Source organism: Pyrgilauda ruficollis, unplaced genomic scaffold (genome assembly GCF_017590135.1).
Source record: "Pyrgilauda ruficollis isolate IOZ18807 unplaced genomic scaffold, ASM1759013v1 scaffold43, whole genome shotgun sequence".
NCBI lineage: Eukaryota > Metazoa > Chordata > Aves > Passeriformes > Passeridae > Pyrgilauda > Pyrgilauda ruficollis.
In genome coordinates, this window is record NW_024525823.1 from 698,563 (window position 1) to 721,851 (window position 23,289).

General features: G+C 37.0%; 1 protein-coding gene across 2 annotated transcripts in view; it reads right to left on the reverse strand.

The window, feature by feature from the left end:
- Nucleotides 1-809: 809 nt before the first annotated feature.
- Nucleotides 810-23,289, reverse strand: part of EPHA7 (EPH receptor A7) — a 162,852-nt gene continuing 140,372 nt past the window's right edge. The window contains exons 12-17 of one of the 2 annotated variants that reach the window (XM_041478116.1): nucleotides 22,995-23,056; nucleotides 21,762-21,971; nucleotides 20,522-20,671; nucleotides 15,832-16,025; nucleotides 14,557-14,712; nucleotides 810-1,094 (exon numbers count right to left, since the gene is read on the reverse strand). In XM_041478116.1, the coding sequence (XP_041334050.1) occupies nucleotides 899-1,094; nucleotides 14,557-14,712; nucleotides 15,832-16,025; nucleotides 20,522-20,671; nucleotides 21,762-21,971; nucleotides 22,995-23,056 (968 nt within the window). In that variant the 3' untranslated portion in view covers nucleotides 810-898. Of the gene's footprint in view, nucleotides 1,095-11,273; nucleotides 13,392-14,556; nucleotides 14,713-15,831; nucleotides 16,026-20,521; nucleotides 20,672-21,761; nucleotides 21,972-22,994; nucleotides 23,057-23,289 lie in introns of those variants that run through there. The other variant, XM_041478115.1, reaches the window with a different exon arrangement.

Genomic DNA, 23,289 nt, shown 5'->3' on the forward strand with positions numbered 1-23,289 from the left:
TCCTGTTTCCTTCTAAAAATACCAATTTTCTAAAAAAAACACAACAGAAAAACCAGTCCTACATAATTAAAATAATTCCCAATTTTATCAGAAATTTCATGAAAAGTCATAATATGTATTTTTTTCACAATGAGCAAAATCCCCTTATATTTTTCTGTAATACTGAAATGATTATTTTCAGCATTTTAAGAAAAAGAAAACAAAAAACTGTTAAAATAGTCTTCTTTCCTGTTTCCATTTCACTGTGAGTGGTATAATTTCTTTCTGTTCTAGAATGAAAGGACATTTTAAAATGTCCCAGATTGGCTGGAGTATTATAATTTTGCTGAATATTTCTCAACAAGGCCTATTTGTAAGCAGAGGCAAAGACTCACATAGATTCATCTGCAGGAGTATGACTAACAGAATGCTCTCTGCCTCTTGCTACCGCAAGCAGTATCAGTAGGAGTAAATCTGTATCATCACACTTAAACTTCTTCCCCAGCAGGATCTTTGGAAAAGTTTATTTAGCTGCTTCTCCTTCTCCTTTGCTCTTCTATATACATATTTTATGTATAAGAGGGGAGCTAGAAAGAAGATGGGGAAGCAGGGTTATGTTAGCGTGAGGAGCTTCCAGGGCAGGCTTCCAGGGCAGCTTTGCTGGCTCTTCTCTCCCTAGCAGCATCGCCATGTCCTGCTTCGCCATCCTCCTGAAATCATCATGCTCTTCAGATGTGGTCTTTCATCCTTGTCATTAGTCATAATCCTCAGTTTGTCAGATGTGTGTTCTGGCCTCTCCCACACACCTCTGTTTACTCTTCCTCCTGTTGCCAGTCTGTTCCTCCCTTCTTCTCCATTCCTTTCCATGCTTCTTTTCTACATTTCCATTTTCTAATCCCAACTACAGTCCTTATGGGCTTTAAAAAAATGCCTCATAGCGATCACTGTGCCTCCAAACCAATCTCATGATCTTATGGTTATAACTCTTGTTTTGCTTCCCCTTTCTGCTTCCTTTGTCTCCTGCCATTATGCCATTTCTATTCAGGCTGTCATCTCTTCTGGAAAGGGATTTTTCTTGTTCTCTGTTTTGCAAAGCACCTGGCATGTTTTTGATTCTGTCAAACAAATAATAACAACAGATATGAAATTTGCAGTGCAGCAGAATCCTGATATCAGGAAGTAATAGAGGCAAATTACACTATCATTTTCATTGCCATGTATACACCACTATTTGACAAAAATTCTCATTGACTGGGTAGGTAAACATCAATAAACTCAAAAATTCTCAAGCAAACACCTCCAACATGAAGGAAATGTAGTTGTGTTTCACGTTGGATCTCAATGAGTCACAGGGTTATACTTGGTAATTTCAGTATTGGAAACAAAGGAAATAAATGAATGAGGTGCAGTTTTTCAGATGGGGATTAGGATATAAAATCAAGTACCAGGAGAAGATGTAAATAACTGTTTGAAACAGAGAAGCAGGACAAGGGTGGAATGGGTGTGTTCAATTTAACTCTGCTTAATTAAAAAAGCATACAGAAGGCAGATAGATTCTAGCATGTAAGCTAATAAAAGTAGGCTCTCCCTTAGCCCAATATTATCAGAAGCTCTTAGTATGGCTGAAGAATCTTATAAAACATTTTACCTGACTCATCTCAGTCATTATATGATATTAGGCACCTGAAGACAATGGTTATTTTACTTGTTCTGATAAAAAGCCCAAACAAAAAAAACCCCAGAGCTTAAAAAAGAAAAGGAAAAAATAAGATGTGGATTTTACTGTACATTTAGTGACAGACTAGTCATATGAAATCTCTAAACAATATAGCTTTAGCACTAATGGATGTAGGCCAGAACTGAATGGAAATTATTTTACATGTTGCTAGGAATCTCTTAACTAAATTATTTGAAAATTCCTGGGAGAAAAGCAATTTGTTATAGACAGTGAGACAAGCCAATGCAACACTAATACTAAAGAAAAATAAACTATCAGAGGAATGTCCCCCTGCTATACCAACCAATATACTTATAGCTGCTTCCAAAGTAGTATCTGTCATTCCAGCACATGGGTTATATTATTTAACAGTGTGAATTAAAGGGAAGAGACTCATTCAAGACAAAAGGGATATTAACACATCATTGCATGCCATACATCTCTGTCACCAAAGTGGAAAAAATGGGAGCAAGATGATAAACTGAGCAGAGGATCTGATATTATTAATAGCCATAATATCTGAGGTGTAACAAACAAAAAGAAGAGCTAGAGGAAGCAATCTGATGAAGGGACAGAAAGTTTTCTTCTATCTCTAGTAAAGTGTCCTAGGGACTAATTTTACATGAAGGGAAGGTATTAACTAAGCTAAACCCCATTTCTACAGATTTTTTTGCACCTGCCCTTTGAAGCCCTAGTAATGCATGGAATGCATGAGAAAATAATTAATCAAAAAGTGGACCCCGACACACTCTGAGGAGAAATCTTTTCAAAAAGGAAGAACTTTTCTACTCTGATAAGTCCTTTTAGTATTTTGAAGACAAGTAAGCCTTTGAATTAGTAAAAATGATTGACAGGTGAATTTATTCAAAGCTAAACGTAAATGGTAGTCAAAAATGTCACTTTGATGCATAGGTATTTAAAATCTCAAGTTATATTTGTATTGGCTCTCTCTCTCCTGACATTTTTTAGGTAGCACCAAAACGAAGATCTCCAGATCAAGAGATTAATGAAATAGGGTACAGGGCCACCCTGGACTGTGGCACTGCTTTACTCTAGGCTGCCAATAGTTCTCACTGCCCAGGTGAGAGAACAGCATGAATGAAACAAGAATGAATCATCAACAAATGGGAGATGAGGATCCCTGTGCAACACATGGCAAATCAGTGAGATAATTTCCTTGCATCACTAGGACCCAGCTACTCAGTATCATAATGGCTCATTTCTAGCTGCCATGCTGTCCCATATGGTTTGAATTAGACAGTCTATCTTCCTGGAAAGAGATGGAAACCTAAAACGGTTTGGAGAAACTGAAGGCCAATCAAACATAGTAGATAAAGCCTCTGAAGTGAGGATAGGGCTTCAGTTCTTGGTTGCTGCATCTGTATGGCTGAATTTAGCACTTATTTATCCAGTCTCTGGTACACACCAAGGCCATATCCAAAATCAATAATGAGAGAAAACGTGCAAAAGTTACCACCCATGCTGTGACTTCCACATAAAGGAAACCCCATGAGAGCTAGCTCTCAGAGTGCCCTGGTTAAGCTATCATGTATGCCAACACTAAATCAGGATGTGTCAGGGATTCACAGCCTCTAACCTTCTCTGAAATTAGATCTCTAAATTCATCCTTTCAAGAGGAGATACATGTAAAGAAGGATCAAAGAGATCACATGCACTTTATCTAATAGTTGAGCAGCGTCAGAATGATATGGCAAAGTGTGGTGCCTGCAGACTGAGATACTAGCTCTTCTGGGAAAAGAAGGCCACTCAATGTCTTCCAAGAAAAATCTCCATTTTACTCAGAAAAACAGTCCCCTCATTCCCACAGAAGTGTCATAAACAAGATTTTCAGAGGAAGAAGGAGGGAATTTCTGAAAAGGAAAGGTGCATCAGGAAGGGAAGGGATTGTACAGTACAGGAAGTAACTTCAGAGGTAATTTTGGACTAGGTTTTTCCTAACCAACCTTTTCCCAGGCAAACAGCTGCAGCTCAAAGTGTCTGGTAACATATGAATGCCAATATACAAGTCTCTCCTTTCTCACACCAACCCTTTTTAGAGGTTGAAAATATCATGTTTGCCTTTTTGTAATATCTTCCCACAGTCCAGTAGTGTGGAGTCAACCTTAGTCTTTCTATGCTTTTATCACCCAAGAGATATGTAACAGTTCCACAATTTCCAGAAAAGTAGGCCATTCATCAAATCACAGGAAAATAAGGTGAGCCTTATCCATAAGGATGCCAGACAGGTATTGTCCTGTCTGTCCATCACCCTCCTGAACCATGGATAGCCATGATTCAGCTATCAATAAGCATGAGGGGAGTCAGTCTGTTGTCTTGTTCCAGCATTTATGCTAAAAAAGGAGAGAAAGTGAGCCCAGTAACAGCTGGATGTCATCTCTGTGAGATATCTTCCTACTTGCAGCAAACAGCTTCTACCAATTTACATCATATTCACACTAATGCTCACTGACCTTAGCTAACAAGGACTTCTGTCACCAAAAGGTGCTTTAAATTAAAAACAATAGCAACAACACAATAGAACTTAGGTCTAAGCACTAACAAATATAATATACTGTTTTGCAAAAGTATGCTGCAATGGTTCAATGACACATTTGCACATACATAAGCCTTTGCTAAGATATCTGGCTTCTGTGTATATATATATATATATATATATATATGCATATATATATATATTCTGTATGTGTATATGTATGTAATCTTAAATTTAAATAACTTGACAGCATCTGATGTTAAAAAAAAGATAAATTCAGCTTTGCACAATCCTACTAAAAATATACAAATGTAAAAATGGTATTAGCTACTTTAAAGGCTTACTTTATACAGATTTTTCTTCCCTTCTAAATGATTATTAAGATACTTTGCTATACTGAAAACAGGTAATATTTCTAAGGTGTATCTTCTTGCTTTTTCAGCAAATAATTCAGAAGCAGATGACACAGGTCAAGCATTAGTTTTCATACGATTTTCAACAATCCAGCTATATTAATGCCATAAAATCCATAAGAAATGTTTATAACAGTACAAATGAATGTGAAGAGACTTTCCCCCCATTCATAGTGAGGAGTGTAAAAATCACAAAAAGTAACTCTTTTCTCTTGCTTTCCTGACATAATCCCTTCACTAGGTGGTTTTTGGTTTTTTTTTTTTTTTTTTTTGCCATTCAGTTTCCCCTTAGATTGCACTGCCAGCAGAAAGATTTTGACATTATTTTAAATACACTCCATTAGCTTGTAACACTGGTGTTAACTGGGCATTCCATGTAAGCCTGACATTCTGCTCTTCCGTATTCAACAATTCCCCCCACGATAAACACACTTCTTTTTCTTGTTTGCTTTGATTTGTTGTGACCAACACTAATGACTTCTGCACTTAAGAATGGTCTCCCTGACTCATAGTTTGTTGGTTGTAGATAAACATTGCTTTTGTTGTTGCTGGGTAGTAAATATTTCTTCCTCACAATCATCTTCTACTTACCCTGCAGGGAAGTATGGGTGCTGCTAGGTAAGTGTTAATGACTGATGCCAGCTGGGGAGAAATTGAAGTGGAGCATAGTGCTACAAATAGCTTCCTACCTCATGGCTGAGAAAATATCCCTCAAAGGCAGCTCTGCACAAGGTAACAAACATGGACAACTGCAGAGGGAATTTGGTGTTGGGACATTCAAGCAAGAAAGGTACTGCCTGGGAGTCATCCTGCTGTTAGGAAAGCAGTTTCATGGCATAGGAGGCAGCTTGTGGCTGAGACTTGCAACAAAGAGCACACAGCCTAATTGGGATGCTTTTGCCAGCAAGCAAAAGGCATAAAAGAGGATTCGCCTCTTTCACAAATTTAGGTAATGTAGGCATTGAGATAATTATTTCTCTTGAAAAGAGCACTACAAAGAAATGCCTGAAAGCTGTTTTTTATTCTCCTTCCCTGCCTCCATTCCTGCTATTGGCAGTGGATGAACTGAAGTATAGGGAAACTATGTAGTAAAGAGCAGCTTTTCCCGCCTCAACAGCAATGAATCATTTCTCCACAGCACTAAGTGGGTAAGGCCCAGTAATATTAAAGGAGAATCCTCATTAGGAATACCTCTCTGTGCCTTGCTGGCCCAGTTTCTTCAGGTAGGCATATTGGCCTGGATTTTAATCTAACCCTGTCTTTTCTCCAGCAGCCCATGAGGGTAATATTGTCTAGTGGCAAAGGAGACACTGCTATTTTGTATAGATTAATATAAGGGACGACTTAACAGGCTCATCCAGTAAACACATCAGGAGAGAGACCTGGAATGAAATGGCCTGAGGGCAAGAGCTCTGCAACTCTTTCACTTTCTGAACAAAATCCTAATCATCCAATCACTTAAAAAATGCCATTTCTGAGTGGCCTTCAGGAAGTATCTGGGTGATTTTACTAAGTTTCTTCCAGGCAAATCAGATTTCTTGTGCAATGTACTATGTGAAACATCAGGAGAACAACACATTTGATTTACGACTATGACTGAAAAGAACATGCTGGAGAGAACAAATCTGAGATTCCTGCACCTTCGTGTTGTTAAGCTACACGTGTTCTTGGCAAAGGCTGTTTGTCCCTGAGAAAGGGAAATGAAAACATTTTACAGCAGACATGTTAAAATGGACATGCAGCCCTTCAGGAAGCCAGTGGAAGTTAGCATAGTAACACAGGTTGAACAACAGTCAAGAAATTGCCCGAGTAATGTTTCTACAGACATGAAATGAGAGGGATCAATGTGGATACATTCTGTCTGTCTATCTATCTATCTATCTATCTATCTATCTATCTATCTACCTACCTACCTATCTATCATTCAGTTTAGCCTCTTGCAAGCCAGGTTTGAATGTTTACGTAAAAATAATGGATGTTTTTTCTTCTCAGTGAGACTGTATCTTTGGATCAGGAAGTTTGTTCCTTAATATAAATTCATGGTTTTCTTCATAATTCTAAGGAAGCAATCACAGAATCACAGCATGGGTCAGGTTGGAAGGGATCACACTGGGTCATCTGTTCCAACCTCACTGCTCAAGCAGGGTCATCCTAGAGCACACGGAACACAACTGCATCCAGATGGTTCTTGAATATCTCCAGTGAGAGAGACTCTACATCTCTGGGCAACATAATCACAAGATAATTTCTACTGCACTTGTTCAATCCTACAGACTCTCATCATTCCTTCTGTTTTGTTTTGGCACAAAAAAGGAAGGCTTTAGTTATGGGTTTGGGGCTATAATGTCTCCAGTCTGCAAATGACTTGACATACTCAGAGTCATGGAACTCTAATACCAGTAGCACACGTAAAAGTCTTTTGGCACAGCTATGGCTCGAAGCCCTGTGTGTGTTTTTCGGTGTTAGCCATGTTATGATTCATCAGAGGATGTCTAAGTGGTAGTTTTTTATTATTAATTCTTATTAGCAGCACAGCTCTACAATTGGTTATTTGGTGCAATTAAATGCAGAAGCCTTGGTCCATGGATGAATAGATTTTCTATTCCTGATTTAGCTCTTCTGGCACCAGGCATTATGTCTTGTTTTATCCAAGATTCATTTGGCTGGCTACACAAGCTTTGCCTGGCTGTATCACATATTTTTTCATAGTCTATCAAGACATTAGTTATTTTTTAACTTGTGGTTCTTTTTTGGTCACTTTAATTAGACATTAATTTCACCCAATTTGTATGGTATAAGTGCTAAAATCTGCTATCACTATACAAGACTTAAAGAGAGCTACTCTAAAATCATCTGAAAGTAAATACCATCACAGTTCATGTCTTATTTTCAAGCTTTTATTGTAAAATTCTCCTTTCATGTCTCGATTTCAAGTCTGCTTGAATGAGTTGTGTATTACCAGTTGCTTTCCCATCTGTCTCAATTTAGTCTCTTTGACAAATTCCAATCTGGCCTGAGGAAAAATCAGAGTACTGAAACCACTCCACACTTCATTATTAGGTATATTATACTAACAGTGTCTCTTTACTTAAAAAATCTTCACACTCCTTAACTCCCCTGCCAGAAATGTCTTGTGGATCCCTACAACTTTGACTCAGACACTGTGAATGACTTCACAGCTCTCTTTCCACTCCCTCCCATCTTCTGACTTCTCACCATGTACCAAAGTGAGGGTTTTCATCCATAATTTCTAACCTTTCATAATCTTGTTGGATGCAACGTACAGGGTGTACATATCACTCCTTTCACTTTCAAACTGCCTAAACCTTGCCTACCCTGAAAGTGCTCTGAGAATTTCGTGGATATTGTAGACATTCAAATTTTATCCCTTGGCCTGTCCCAACAGATTTGGCTCTAAATGCATGTATCAATTATTGTAACTTAAAAATCTCAAAAAAATAACCAAATCCAGAGGGAAAACTCTCACAAAATTAGCTTGCATTCTGCCACAACTCTTTCATCAGGATATTGCAGTTTTTATGCCTGTGGTTTAATCCTTTATATTTTTCAAATTCCTGTGTTACAAAAATGGGGAGCACTGTTATATTTTGGGTTTCACAGTCCATTTGTAAGATGAGGTTTTTCTTTTTATTTTTTTCCCCCAAACCATTGTATTTCCTCTCCAATCCATTTTTGCAAGAACTTTAATTGCAGAATTGCCTATTTCCTAGTAAACAGAGGGCTACTCTATGCAAACAGTAAAGATCTCTGTTTAAAAGTAATTGTTGGCTACATTTGAAACTCTTAAGAGAATACAAGAAAAAATACAGGCTGCAGCCCAGGATTTCTTGTTTTACTAGAAATTCGTTTTAGAGTAAGCCTTTTGAGTAGTCTTGGAAATCTCAAATCTACCAAATGTAGGTCCATTTCAAGTTAGTGGGGAAAAAATTCACCTGTTTCCATATATCAGTTAATTGATCAGAAGTACAATCCTAACAGGTCTTGAAGATGGAGAAAACCTGTTGTGATAGTTGCTCAGCAAATCACAGCACCAACTCTCTGAATACCCCTGCAGCACCTGCTGCCAGAATGGCTCACGGGCAAGAATTTGTATTACACTTTTCTAAACCAGCACTTGTCATTCTGTACAGGATCTGTTCTCTTCCATGAGACCCTCAAATGTCACTTGTTTAAAATAAAACAAATAAGAGAAACAGCCCAACCAACAAAAAAAATTCACCAAAGACAAAATGCAAATCATGAGCACATAAATTTTAAACCACATGCAGGGAAGCAATTAATTAGAAATGTTTTAGCTCTAACATGTCACAAACATAGTTTTAGAAGGTGAAATGACCATTTTTTGGCTGAGTTGTCCTTCGCTTCTTTCACACAGCCAGTGAATTGCTTCATATCATTACTTGGCAACAGAATGTTGGCTGAACCTGCCCTTGTGGCAGGGTGTTTCTGTATCACCTGGCATTATGGCTGTAGTGACATGGTCATCCTCCCAGCAGTAACCCAAACGTCATGGAATTTAAATCATTCTCAAAATTGCTATATATGAATTACTTAGAAAATTAAGAACAAATTGTTATTTTTTTTTATTTCAACTACTAACCAATAAATGTAAAAAAATACCAACAACAAAACAAAAATAAACCCCATTCATCCCCCACATTAAAGCAATAGATTTGTAACATTCAAAACAGTGGAAACTATTCATCGTATATTACTATCAGTGGAAAAAAGCAAATTTAATTTAAAATCACTTTTTCAAACTCCCTCAGTGGCTGCCAGATAATTCAAGCTTAAACAAATATAAAAAACCTCATTTAAAATTGAAAATAATACAGACAGAGCTCAATTATTGAGATATTAAGGGCAACATTCAATTTGAGATACATTGAAGCATCTTTGCCTCCTGGAGATTTTACATGACAAGGCTTTAGATAAACATGGTTTTGCAAACAGCAACTATCATATCTGATCACATAACCTCTGGACTAAAGCAGTATGTCAGCAAATATTTCTGATTATTTAAAATATTAAATAACTGTAATTTACTAGGTGGGTCTTCCTCAGAACAATCACAAAAATTTTCAATAATTGGTATCCACATACAAAAAGCATTTAGATGGCCTGTTACAAGTCTCTGAATAATAATAATAATAATAAATCACCTCTCTCTGTAATAAAGCCCAGTTTAAATACATTCTGGGATATACCAGCAGTGGAGGAGCTGCCTCTCTGTGACACTCGGCTTACAAGGAAAACTGTAGCAGCCAAGGACACACAGGGTAGGAATCACTTCACCTAACTTTAGCTGTATAGATATTAGATGCCTAATTTAAGCTAATCATCTGGCTTCCCTCTACATCTAATAGAGATAAGCATTCCCAGAGGGAGATTCATCCTGCTTTTTTTTAGGCATCTCTCTTCTAGATGCTTGCAGATGAATAAAGTCAAGAAATATGAGTTTCACTGACAGCCTGATAATCTGTCATTAGCAATGCACAATGTCCAAATTCTTTGAAATAAAGCCAGAACTGAATTTTTCTTTTTTTTCATCATTTAGCCTTTCATTCTCCTTGTGACCCAACTTATTCTTCCGTTCCTCCCATGAAAATCAACTTTCTCTGGCACTTTTTTCTTACCCTGGACTGTGTTTTCTGAAACCTGGGGAACTGTAACCAATGTCAATATTTTGCTGCTCTACCAGCTACAAATCCATTTACATGCATGTGCTCTAAATTGCAGTAATGATCTGTACATGTAGATAAGTTATCTGATTGATTGCGGTTGATCGCGATTGTGCTTTCTGGGTCTACTCTACCACTCTCAAATGTGTAAAAATCTGTGGCAACATTAAGGCAGTCAAGGTATATAGATGAATGCTAAAATATATTTACTATTCAAAGAAGATGGCTTAAATCAAACCAGGAAAATTAAGGAAGAAATACCATTAGGGCCCTCACTTGTACATGCGTGAGCCCAAATCACCACACATGCTTCGAGGCCTCTGTGCTTCAGAATATCAAACAAGTCCTAAAGGTGAAGCCTGGCCTCAATTCTTTTGCATTTAGGGTTTGTAGGTTCTCAGCAACACCAGCATTGCTGCATCACACCTTTGATGACCAAGCCCTTAGAAACAGTAGCCGAGATTTATAAGGAAGCAGGTGTCTGAACTTAAAGACTCCTAAATTCCTAGCTGGGTGCCTAAAGCAGCAACAAGTCTGTCAAGCACCCTGCCCAGCTGCCCACAGATGCTCACCCCAGTAGTGAGGCACTTAGCATTTGTTATAACACAAAATGGATGTTTATTAGCTGTGTATTTTTTAATTGTGTTCTAATGGCTACTTGAAGTGCCTTGGCCGAGTGCTTGCGTGCACTTTTTCCAATATTGGGCATGCAGTCTACTCTGCGTCTTACTCCAGATTTTTCAGAAAATTAATTTCAATAGTTAAAAAACCAGCTTGAGCTGCATACGTGAAAATAACTCTGTTACGACTGAATGACAATCTAATATGAAATAAGAATAGTCACCATTTTTTCTTACTCTGCCCAAATCCAGGCAATAAATTAGGCTTCTCAGCATGACTGTAAAGTGCTGTGAATTGTATAAACAATCATATATGGACACTGAAAAATAACCCTTATGCACATTGCATTATAGTTCCAAAAATATATTTACAGTCTATTACAAAGATTACAAATGGAAGTGTCTGTGTATCGGGATTATGCTAGTTAAAAGCTTTTTACAGATTTTCTTCAACAAAGGTTGGTGGGACAAGAAATTAGTATAACCAAACTGATTTTTCTAGTGAAACAAATAAATAAAATGACAAATATAACACTGTACAGTGATCTAAAAAGGGATAGAAAAAAGAAGGGAGGGGAAAAGGATGCATTTAAGTTTTTGATAACTATCTTTGGTCCTAAATGTGGGAAAACACATTATGTAGCACTGAATATACATGTTTGCTTGTGATGCTCTGCAAGTAAAATAGAAAAATATAGTGCATTTTCAATGTATTCAGAGCTCACTACACATAAATGTGTGTACAAAACAAGACAGTATAAATAAAATTTACAAGTTTTACAAAGGAACATTTACAAGGTTTTTCTTTTGTTTTTTATTTTTTTTGTGTGGATGCCCACATTATCAAACGAGACCAATTTATGACTGATCCCTGGGATCTTTCTCTATCAAAATCAATAGAAGCAGCCCAATTCTCTTTGGAAGTACAGCATTTCATTGCTGGGGTAGTTCACAATTTTCAGATTTTTTTTTTAAAGCATTACTCTCTGGTTCATGGACATTCTTGCAATATCTGTAAAGACTCTGTTCATTATTGCTTCTGGTAATTAAATATTTTAATCAAACAAAATGTATATATATGTAAATGGTGTAAAAAGATATTCCATTGGGCAACTACCTTTGCATCTCTGTTCCTGATGCATGACTGTTGCGTATGTGTGACCATGCACATGCATGTTCATTTAGAGCAGCAAAAGCTTGTAAAAAAATTGAAAATTCTGAACTGCCCCTTGTCTCATGCTCTACAGTTCTCATATAAAAGCTATGTCCTTATTCTGACAGCTGGACTGCATACGGCTTAAACTCATAGAAAATATACACCAGCTATTTCTCTTAGATTTGCTAATGCAGAGTACTGAAAAAAATGTGATGTGCTCAGATTAAATGGTTTAGGTAACACTGGAGAACTGCACCCACACTCTGAGACATTCCTACAATCACTTGTCCATTCAATGCTGTGTCTCAGCAGGTTTACAGTTGTAGATCTACATCTTAGAATGTATCTCAGCTTAACTCTAGTCCATTAAAATCATCTTGCAAACAATTTGCTAAAAGTGCCTAGAACTACTTAGGGGTCATTATTGCTTCTCTTTTTCTTACTTTTTTTTTTTCTCTTTTATTTTCTTTTAAAAGATAGCATATGTATAACCTTAAAAAATTCTTTAAAAAATATCAGAGCTCTTGGCAACTTGCATTTTCCTGACTCCCTGCCAATTAGCTAGCCATGTCAATACGGTGTTGATTTAACAAAAGAAAATGGCACAAAGGGATACCAAAGTTTGGATAGATATACACTGCTTGGTCATGCTTCTTAAATTTCTAGGAACTCAAATTCAGAGGTACCCAGTGTAGTAATGTGTCATTGAATTAGCACTAAAAAGGTCCAAAGATATAAACATCATACTAAAAGAAAGTCTTTATGAAGAATAAACACAAATGATTAAAAAAAGATTCAGAAATCACAGATTTAAGGAAAATATTTTGTTGAATTCAACAATAATATCATGATTTTTATCTGACAAATATATTCTTTTTTAATTTTTTATGTACATTTAAAAAGTCTATTAGATAAAAAGGAGGTTAGAGAGCTCAAGGTGTTTGTATGTTTATTCAGGTAGTACTTTGTTTATTGTCACTGCTGTTTTCCTTGCCACCACTGGTGGATCCTAATTCCCTTTTCATAAATTCTGGTGGCACTTAGGAGTTCAAGTCTGTAGGTGCTTCTTGTAGCTCTTCTATTCACTGCAGGAAGGACCCAGGAAATCAAGTGTCTTCTAGCAGCACTTCATATATACTGAAGGCCAGTGCTGTTCTCTCAGTCTGTCACCTCCCTCATAAGGGAGAAATGTCTATCACACTTGGATGCCAGTGCCGTGTAAATGTAGCATTTGTGCTCTCATAGTCTGAATGCTGCTCATGATTTTCTTTTGATGACCAACCAACGTGATCCCTAAACTCATCACATCCCTGGGGAAGATAAATGCGTACATTGTTAATTTTTCAACTTAGACTGCTATTGTATGGTATTCAACTGTGAGTCAAAGCTACGCAGTGGTTTGGACTACAGGGTTCTGACATGGAAGCTACGCTGTAACCTCAGCTCATTAGTGGAAAGTTCATACAGGCACTGTTCAACCTCTCAGCAACGAGTGCAATTACATGACAGGTGTCATGCAATTACATTCTGTGGGTCTCCACATCTGAGAAGGAGGTCAGTATGTTTTACATAATCTTATCTGATAATCTTATGGTGTGTCTTTTAAGGACACCCGAAGACAAAGACACTTCTCTTGTAAAATACTTCGGGTGGTTTTCGGGCCAAAGTTATGTATAAATACAAGATTTTGGGGATCATAGTCTGTTTCCTAAAGAAGCCTAGATGCCTTTGTGTATTGACACATTCCCATCATGCAAATGAATGAGGAGCAGCTGTTTCAGCTCTGCCCCAACTAATGCTAGAAGCTTGTGGACTCTGAAGACAGTTCCCAAGCTATAGGCTGAGACCCCTAGTGACACCAGGCAGATAAGAATAGGGTTGAAACCTTGAGAATATTGGGTTAGAAACTTTTTTAGAAACCCACCGTTCTCTAAGAGGAATTACATGTGTTTGGCAACCACCAGGACAAGAAAGTTGTTTGCAGGGTGCCAAGAAGACCTGTTTTAAGATGACAGTACTGATACAGGCCATGCTTGCCTTCAGAAATTTTTTTTGCTTCTACAGACTTATCCTGATGCAAAGTCCTGTCTTGCAGGACACAGAGAGCTCCCAGCCAATTAGAAGAAAATTCCACATCTTCCTAGAGCACATTGGGAAAAAGGTACCAATTAGGTGGTGGAGGCAAAGTGGTTATTTTCCTATACATACATGCTTTGGAAGGGGCCACATTCTAGTCCCTTCGTGTTATTTCAGTTCGTTTGAAAGGCAGGGAAAAAAGTGATGCCACAGAGAAGTAGCAGGGTATTTGCCCTTTCATGAGATGCTCTAATTCAACACCATCAGCTGCTAAAATGGCTGATTTGACCCCCAGGTACAATGTTAGTACTCAGGGTAAAGTTTTGGAGTTGAACACTGTGTATTGTTGTACCTAGAAATTCCCTAAATGCAAGTTAAACATGCCCAGTACTAACTTACTCAATAGTCATCCTGGCAACTGATTCAAGAGAGTTGTAGCCTGCTGCTGTGAAATTATCCTTATATCTTTCCATCTTAATAGCTTGTAACCATTCGCCTACGGAGCAGAAAGTGGTAAAATCGGGAGTGTTCTGGTCCAGAAGAGGGCTAATTGGTCTATGGAGAAGGAAAAAGGAAAGTAAGTTGTTTCCAAAGAGAGTAAAACATCAGGGAGTATTTAGCAAGGTGAGAGTCAAATAAGTTTTGGGTATTAAAAATGTGGAGAGCAGAAAGTAATAGGCCTTTATACACAGTTTAGATTATTCTGTGAATAGCTCCTGACTGCTCTGCAGCTCACGATATGTACTTCCTAAGCTTATTCACATAAAAGATGAAAGGTCAGAGTGAGCAAAATCAGCCTAATGAACTACTGTTACCAATAAAAAATCAACCTTATTACCTAGCATGACAGAAGCTGTCTCTATGTTGCTGAATAAAATAAAAGATGCTATTCTTTTATGCATCTTAGAAAATATAGTAGTAGCTACTCCTATTTTTCAATTGGATGGGACAAAACAAAGACAAGGAAAGAGCAGAGACACAAAGTCTTAAGGTCACACAGCAAATCAGTCACTAGAAGAATAAGGAGCAGAACACAGGCCAGTTGGTTCCCTAGTACAGTGGTCTTGTTAGCAGATCAAAAGATTATCATGATTAAATAATTCACCTGAAATTTATGAAGAAGCCATTAAAAACTACATCATGAAATACAATGAGATGCAATCACTGAAAGGACTAAAAGCCAGAAAATGAAAGATAAAAATCTAGAGTGTAGCATGTCAAGGTACGTTGGCCAAGCATGAGTATTGTTAATTACTATTTCTACTGTAGCAGTTCCTAGGGCAAGGGATGCATTATATAAACACACAGTAGGAAATGATCCTTGCCCTCCAGACTTTATGATTTTAAGAAACAAGGAAAACATAGACCAGTGGTGAGAGTGGGGAAAGAGTGATGAGCAGGCAGTAGTTTACTGAGAAATGTGTTAGTTCCGCGATATGTACTTTATTTCAGTTGTTGTTTTGGTGTTTTTTTTTACTAAGAAAGTCCTTTTTTGGCTTTGTTTAGCATGGTAAAAAAGAAGGGCAAATGAGGAAAGAGAAAAACAGGGAACAGAAAGAAGGAAAAACTGAAAGACAGATGAAATAAGTGTGAACTGGAACCAGCCACCAAGCAGAACATCCAGAGCCCAGCCATGTGCACCATCATAAGAACACACACTAAAGCTTTTCTTACCTGCTACAGGTTCCCAGGGGAGTTTTCAAGCTGTTTGGATTTCTAATCATTTTGTCCAGAATGCCAACTATCTGCTCAAACTTTGGCCTTTCACCACGTTCCTTCTGCCAACAATCCAGCATCAGCTGGTGTAGTCCTGCTGGGCAATCCATGGGTGCTGGCAAACGATAGCCTTCTTCGATTGCTTTTATAACCTAGCAGCCAAAATAGTTAATCATTTTTCATCAACAGTAATTTAAAGAATACATATTGCTACCCAGTTCAAATACCTAAGAAAAAATAAAATAAAATAGAATAAAATAAAATAGAATAAAATAGAATAAAATAAAATAATCAAAAATCAAAATAATCAATAAACTAAAATTTGCCATTGGTGTTGAAAAAATATGAGTCTGTTGTTTTGACACTAGCCTTCAGGTCTTCAAATAATTTCCCCAGCTTTATCTTTGGGCTTATTAAGCATATTGTTCTATATGTGCAGAACATAGCTGTATTACCTAGACAAGTGAGCAGCAGGGAACAACAATTAAATTCACTGAGGGAGCAGCAGATAGATTGATAAATTGAGTTATTTCAGAAAGCATTATTACTAGCCCCAAGGTTTTTATGAAAGAGTGTGTGGAAGAAGCAACTGACTTTTAAATGGATGGATATCTGTGCATGCACATATAAAATACAAGAAGCCTGAAGGTATTATAAAAGGATCCAACAAAAATGTTTAGCAGATAGAAATTGCTAAGGAAAAAAGTTGTATTCTATGTCTACCCATGTTATATTAATGATAAAGAAGTAGAACTGTCTCATGTGAGAGAGAAAGACCTGGGTAAATGCTATTTTAATATATCACAGAAAGTTAGATTTAATAAGAGATGCTGCTAGATGATGATATGATCAAAGGACAGAATAAATGTCTGAACCTAGAATTACACCCACCCATTGACTTCCTTAGCCAAGTCCATTTGGGTTTGAGTAAAAAATAAAAATGGATAAAGTAAAATCACAGCAAACTGCTGTAAACCTTGAGGGCAGAATAAAAAAGCACATCAGGAAGCAAGGCAGATAAGAAAAGCTAGTGAAAAAGGGCTAAAACACTGTTCATGGGGGATTTCAAGTGTACTGACATTGACTGACACAGCAGCATTAGAATTGCTAAGGAAGGGTGCTTGTTCCTGAAGGGGAGTGCATAGGACTGTCTTCTCCCTCATTTTGTATAGAAAGCAAGATCAGAAGCTATTCTAGATGTAGTTCTGGGATGTAGATCTGGTATGATAAACAAAGCTGGTGAATATCCAGGTTTTAGTAAAAATAATAACCTCAGAAAGAAAATATTCTGTAGGTTGTGTGAGAAAATGCAGAAGTAGTGGACTGCAAAGTAGACAGAACTGCAGACAATACAGAATGACCTTCAAAAAGCTGGCTGAAATCCAGCCAGGTTTTGTATCAAAACCTTCTGCATAAAAGAAATTTTGTGAAAAGAGAAGGCATAGCCCAGTGGTAAGGCACTCACTGCAGTTTTGTGTCACAGAATGTCCTTCTGACCTTAGGGAAGTCACCTCATCTCCCTAGGCCTCAGCTTTCTCTCTGAACATTTAGATGACAGTACTGTCCTACAGCTCAAAATTGACTGAGAAATATTCAATTCCTGCAGAAACATTCACACCTTGAAGACTGAGTGCAGTGACCTTTTACAAACGTTGAAGTTGTCTGTCAGAGAGGGTGTGGAGAGAGGTTTTCTGCAGAAGAACAGGGAAATTGGAAGAACAGATCTATATAGTGAAGAAAACATTAAAAGTAAAATGTAAGATCCTTTAGAGCTATATTAAGAGGAAAAAGAAAAGAACAGCTCCTTATGCTTAGAAGTAGTAGTGGAATGAAAGTGAAAAATAATCTACAGTGTCTACAGGACAATTGCTGTGCTGTGAAAAGTAATGCAGGAATTTCTGACCCTCTAAATGGCAAAGGGTCAGAACACTTTGATACTATGTATGATGTGCTACAAATGAAGTAGTTGCTTAAGAGGTCAGAAGACAGGGATCACCGATGAAAAATTAAAAAGTAGGTGACAGCAACAACAGTGCAACAACTAAAATATCTAATACCCTTAGAACTGGCAAACCATCTACATAAGACTCTATCCAAGAATGTAACGGAGAGTGAAAACATGAATGAACGGACCAGAACAGGAGTTTTCCCCATTCACTATGAACTGCAGATAAACCTGAAGAGAACTGGTCATCAAGATGATGATGATGGTGTTTTTGAAAGGTGTTACTTAAGAATCAGCTTCTCTGATGTGTATTCTGAGCTAGAAAAGTGAAACTGGGAAATATGAAATGAGTCAGCTAGAGATGGATGGAATTGCACTGAATATCCAAAACATTGAAAAAATATTCTAAAATATTGATAAGTAAAATACAACATGTGTCCACTCTGCTAAGAAAGGAGGAGGTGTGGTTCAAAACATCAGTATTCAAAGAAAATGAAATAGATGCAGGATTTTATTTTTTTTTTTTAAATAAGCAAAGCTGCAAAGAGAAAACAGCTGGAGTTCTCACTAATAGAATTGATTTATATTATCTACACTTCCCACAATTAGTTTTTGAAATTCTGCTTTTTCTGCAAAAAGAGTAAAAGGGAATACTGTTAAGACTGCGTTTTTACCATAAGCAGGCTGAGGATGCAAAACAGGATAGAAGAGGACTGGGTCTGGTTACTTTATATACTAGATGCCAACAAGGAAGTATTAAATATGGGTAACTGGGCAATGTAATGTTGTAGCTCTGACTATGGTCATACAATAATAATACAAATTAGAGATTATAATAATGGTAAGAAATCCAGAAGTATAGCCTTGCCCTTCTCTGAAGAACTAATCTGCACTGAGGTCAGAAACAAAATGGGAGCAAGAACATCAGCAGTCTAATAGTTGAACGGGGGTTTGAGGGCTACTGTTACTAGCAAGGATTAAGATGAGGTGAGTCCACTGCTCAGGGAAGTTGGGACCTCTGTCTATCATCTGTGCTCAGCCTGCCATGCCTCTGCAGGGAGTTTGTAGGGTGAGTGTTCTTTTGGTGCACCCTTGCCCCAGGTCACTGCTAAAAAGGAGGGTTTTGCTTGAAAAGAGTTCACAATGCAAATATGTATCCTCCATCAGTGTAAAGCAATGGTTTAAAGGAGGAAGGGCAGGATTAGTGAAATGCTATCTAAAGATCCAAAGTCAGAGAGGCCTATTATTTAGGAGATCTGGTCTGCTCTATGACTACACCTACAACCACTTTTAGGCAAAATGATACACTAAAATACAAAAACTGAGTGCAAAATTAGAAGAACACATTTAGAATTTTTCATTACCATTAAATATTCCAACTGGTGACTTTGAAGGAGAACAAATAACATATTAGGTGATTTTAAATATTTTCGTCATAGATTATCTAGGGATTGGTAGGATGTGTATATGTTATGGAAGAACATGCCTGAAGATCACAACATGCAAGAATATTTGGAATTATGTTACCAATCAATTGATGCATTTTTTTTAACTACGTGATATTGAAGAGTATCATGAAAGATGGTAAAAAGGGACAAAACTGTAAGAAGTGGCAATTAGTTATTTTTGGAAAGAGGCTCACTCATGTGTTTTACATGCAGTTTTCAACAGAAGGAATACTTTTCAAAATCTAATAAGAAGCATGAAGATATCAAAATTTCTCCTCTATTTAAAAGTGTTTCCTTATTGTTCCCTGAAAGATAGCTAAGGTTTGCCTTTGAGGCATCTTATATTCCTGTCAGACTTCTTTTATGTTTGAATCTAGTACAGAAGGAAGGTGTCAAAAGAAATGAAACTCTACTGGGTGTCTGGGGAATGTAAATATTTTTCTTTCTCTGCCCCAAGGACTTGTTTGTCCATACTTTGACAGTCCATGAAATCTTTGACACTGAGACCTGTCAAATATTAACAACTTTGCACTGTGCCAAACTGACTCATCATCTACACTTTTATCTTTTTTTTTTTTCCAACTTTGATGTTGATCATTCAATCAAAAATTAAAATAACAATTAAAAAAACCACTCAAGCTCCAACCTGAAGAACTTTAAATGAGACTCTTTCTGACATCTATCACACCTGTATGGCTTTTTCCTGTGTAATTTCTATATTAATAGATACTCCTGTCAGAAGTCAAGATTAACACCCATCTGTTCTATTACTGCTGACCTGTTGCTCTGGATCATATTTTATGCAAACAAGGGTACTTTTAAATCAGCATAATTAACTTGAAAAAGCCAAAGTAGGTCATTAACTGCCACTCAAATTTTAACAACTTTTTTCAAATGATTAATCATTGCTCTAAGGTCAAAAACCTCAGAATTATTTTTTATTGGAAAAAAATTAATTCTTTTTCCATGCTTAAGCATAGTTAAGTGAAGACACCATATTACTGTTTTTGATGTTCCAGTTTAATTGATACTTAGGACAGAAACCTACAATATCCATGTGACAAAAAAAAAAAAGATTTTGATTTTGGTAAAAAGTGAAAGCTCTGTAACTTTTTCATTTCATTCAGTACTTTGATAAGTCTTATTTCTAAACCAACATTTTATGCATTTACAGTGAAACACATATGTACGTGTTCACAATATGTAATTTTTGTTTTACTAACACACACACATGCTCATGAGCAGACAAACCTACATCTTGATTTGACATGTCCCAGTAAGGCCGTTCTCCATAAGACATTACTTCCCACATAACTATTCCGTAACTCCACACATCACTGGCTGATGTAAATTTGCGGTACTGAATGGCCTCTGGAGCTGTCCATCTCACTGGGATTTTTCCACCCTACGAACAAAAAAAAAATTTAAAAAAATTAAAAAAAGGAAGAAATTTCTCTTTTTCACCCACATAATTTTCATATCATCTTCCACAGAATGCATTTTCCATCAACAGAATTATTTCCATCAACATCAAGAGCAGCACTTATATGATCTGCTATGGTAGACTGATTGTAGAATTTCCAAAGGTGTCTATGGAAACTTCGTATCTTAAAACACTTGGAATATAGATACTTAGATACTTGTATAAGCTACTTTGAATGAATTTCTCTGGAAGTGCTGATCCCTTCCCTGATTTTAAAGGGCTGCTTAGACATCTGATGTACACTGGCTATTTAACTCCTGGCTGGCTGAAGCTAGGTGAGGGGAATCCCAACCTGTGCATATAAATCCCATTGACTTGTCATATGGCTCCTCCGAAATCTCGGTCTGACATTTTTAAACCAGCATCCCACTTAGAGCCCAACGTCAGGAGTGACAGCCATGAGCACCGGTGTGGTTTCCTGGATCCCTGTGCCTGTCGGAGCAGATTCCAGGGGCCCCTCCTTCCCTCAGCATGGGAAAATAGGTACAGGGAGGCCCCATGGGTGGGAAAGTGGAGCTGGCTAAACAAAAGAATAAAGAGCATAGTGTGCCTGATGAATGCATATTTAAGAAAAGCGTCCCACCCAAAAGCAAGGGAAAATACAGGAGTCGAGCTTTGTCACAGACTAGCCTCCAGCTAGCCAACCCTTTGATGAGATAAAATCTAGCCTGAAAAATAGTAATAGCCTACAAATATTTTAATTGACTCATAGTAAGTTAGATGTTTAAAATTTTTGTGGGTAAAACTTCCTTATTTGTTCAATCAGAAAATCGGGAGAAATGGAATAAAGAAGATACCATACAAAATGTTTAGTGGTTTGTCAAATAAAAATGTCCGTTCTTACAAAAATATTCTCTCCTAATTAGAGACAGATTTCTGCAGAGACTCTTCCTTTTGACTGGCTAAAACCCTCCATCAATTAATGTATTTGTCTTATCTATACTCTCCAGAAGATATATTTCTTCTAAATAACCCTATCTCAAAGCTATTAAAACCCATTGATTTATCTTACGGTTGTAGTGTAGACAGCCTCTGGATCATCTTCTATAACTCTGGAAAGGCCAAAGTCTGATACTTTACAAACAAGGTTGCTGTTGACAAGAATATTGCGTGCTGCGAGATCCCTGTGTACATATCCCATATCGGCCAAATATCTCATTCCAGCAGCAATTCCTCGCAACATTCCCACTAGCTGAATGACAGTAAATTGCCCATCATGTTTCTGGAGGGAACAAAGGAGCAGCAATTCTTGTTAGTATAGCTGAGAAGAGAAATAAGGATTAGTTTTATGACTTCAGCTTTCCACTTATTTACTCCTTCTGTGGCAAAGAAACTCACCTCAAACACACTTTCTTCAGAGATAAAGTAGTGCATCCAGTTAAGAAATGTGTGAATAATTAATGTACTGATAGTAACAAAAGTTGCTAACCACTGTATATTTCTCACTAACTCACGGCAAGTCACTTTCAGGAGAGATTATCTAATGAAGATTTCCTAATGTTCTTATAGCTTACTTCTATGCTCTTCATCTCTCAGAACAATTATTTGTATCAAGAAAATAAGAACTATCTCCTTTTTGTAACCCTAGCTACTGATAATTTTCATTCACAGCTTGGCATTTCTTAAAAAAAAAAAAAAAGTGTTATCTTCAGAGTGTTTACATATAATCTCACCCTGACATGAATACCTGGTAAGAAGTCAGAACTGGCGAGTTCAGAACACACTTAAAAACCACTAAATTGTTCTGAATTCACATTTATTTTTTCGTTGTTCATATCTTAGACAGAATGGTAATTCATTTAGGGATTCTTATGCTGATTTCCACCATGCTGACACAGTAAAATTCTGCTCCCAAAAGGCCAAAGATTGGACTTCGGGTATCAGTGGTTTTAATTTCAGCTGGTGGCTATAATAAAAACCACCATGTCTATGCCACACTAAATCACATAAATTCCAGAATGTCCCCACACAATCCTGTCTGACCTTCTCATTTCTGATCTGGTTTTGCTGAAACAACATAGAGAACCTGCTAGTACTGGTAAAAACTCCATTTCAACCTGAAAACCATTTTAATTATATTTAATTAAATATAATAAATAGAAATAGAATGCATATTTTAACTATATTTAATTATATATGCATGTATACATATATATGCACAGGTATAAGACATATTTTTAAAGTGTCAGTATACAATATATGTCACTTTAAATATGTTTATACAAGTTTTCATTTTGGTACTCACCCTAAGAAATGCATCTAAGGCCCCATTCTCCATGTATTCTATTACAATCATGACTGGTTTCCCTGAAAGAAAAGAAGACAGATATTTGAGAACAGTAAAACAAATGGAGTGCCTTTTTTTGATAAAACACACACTATTCCTTTGAAGGACTGAATCGTTCAGACACTGAACATTTCTGAGCCCTCCAGCACTGTTACAGAGCTCTAATTTCTTAAATATCTGCATGGAAAGTGGTCATAATTCATAAAATTGAACTATACAAATCAAAAAGTCAGTGTGTTCTCCTAACTCCTGC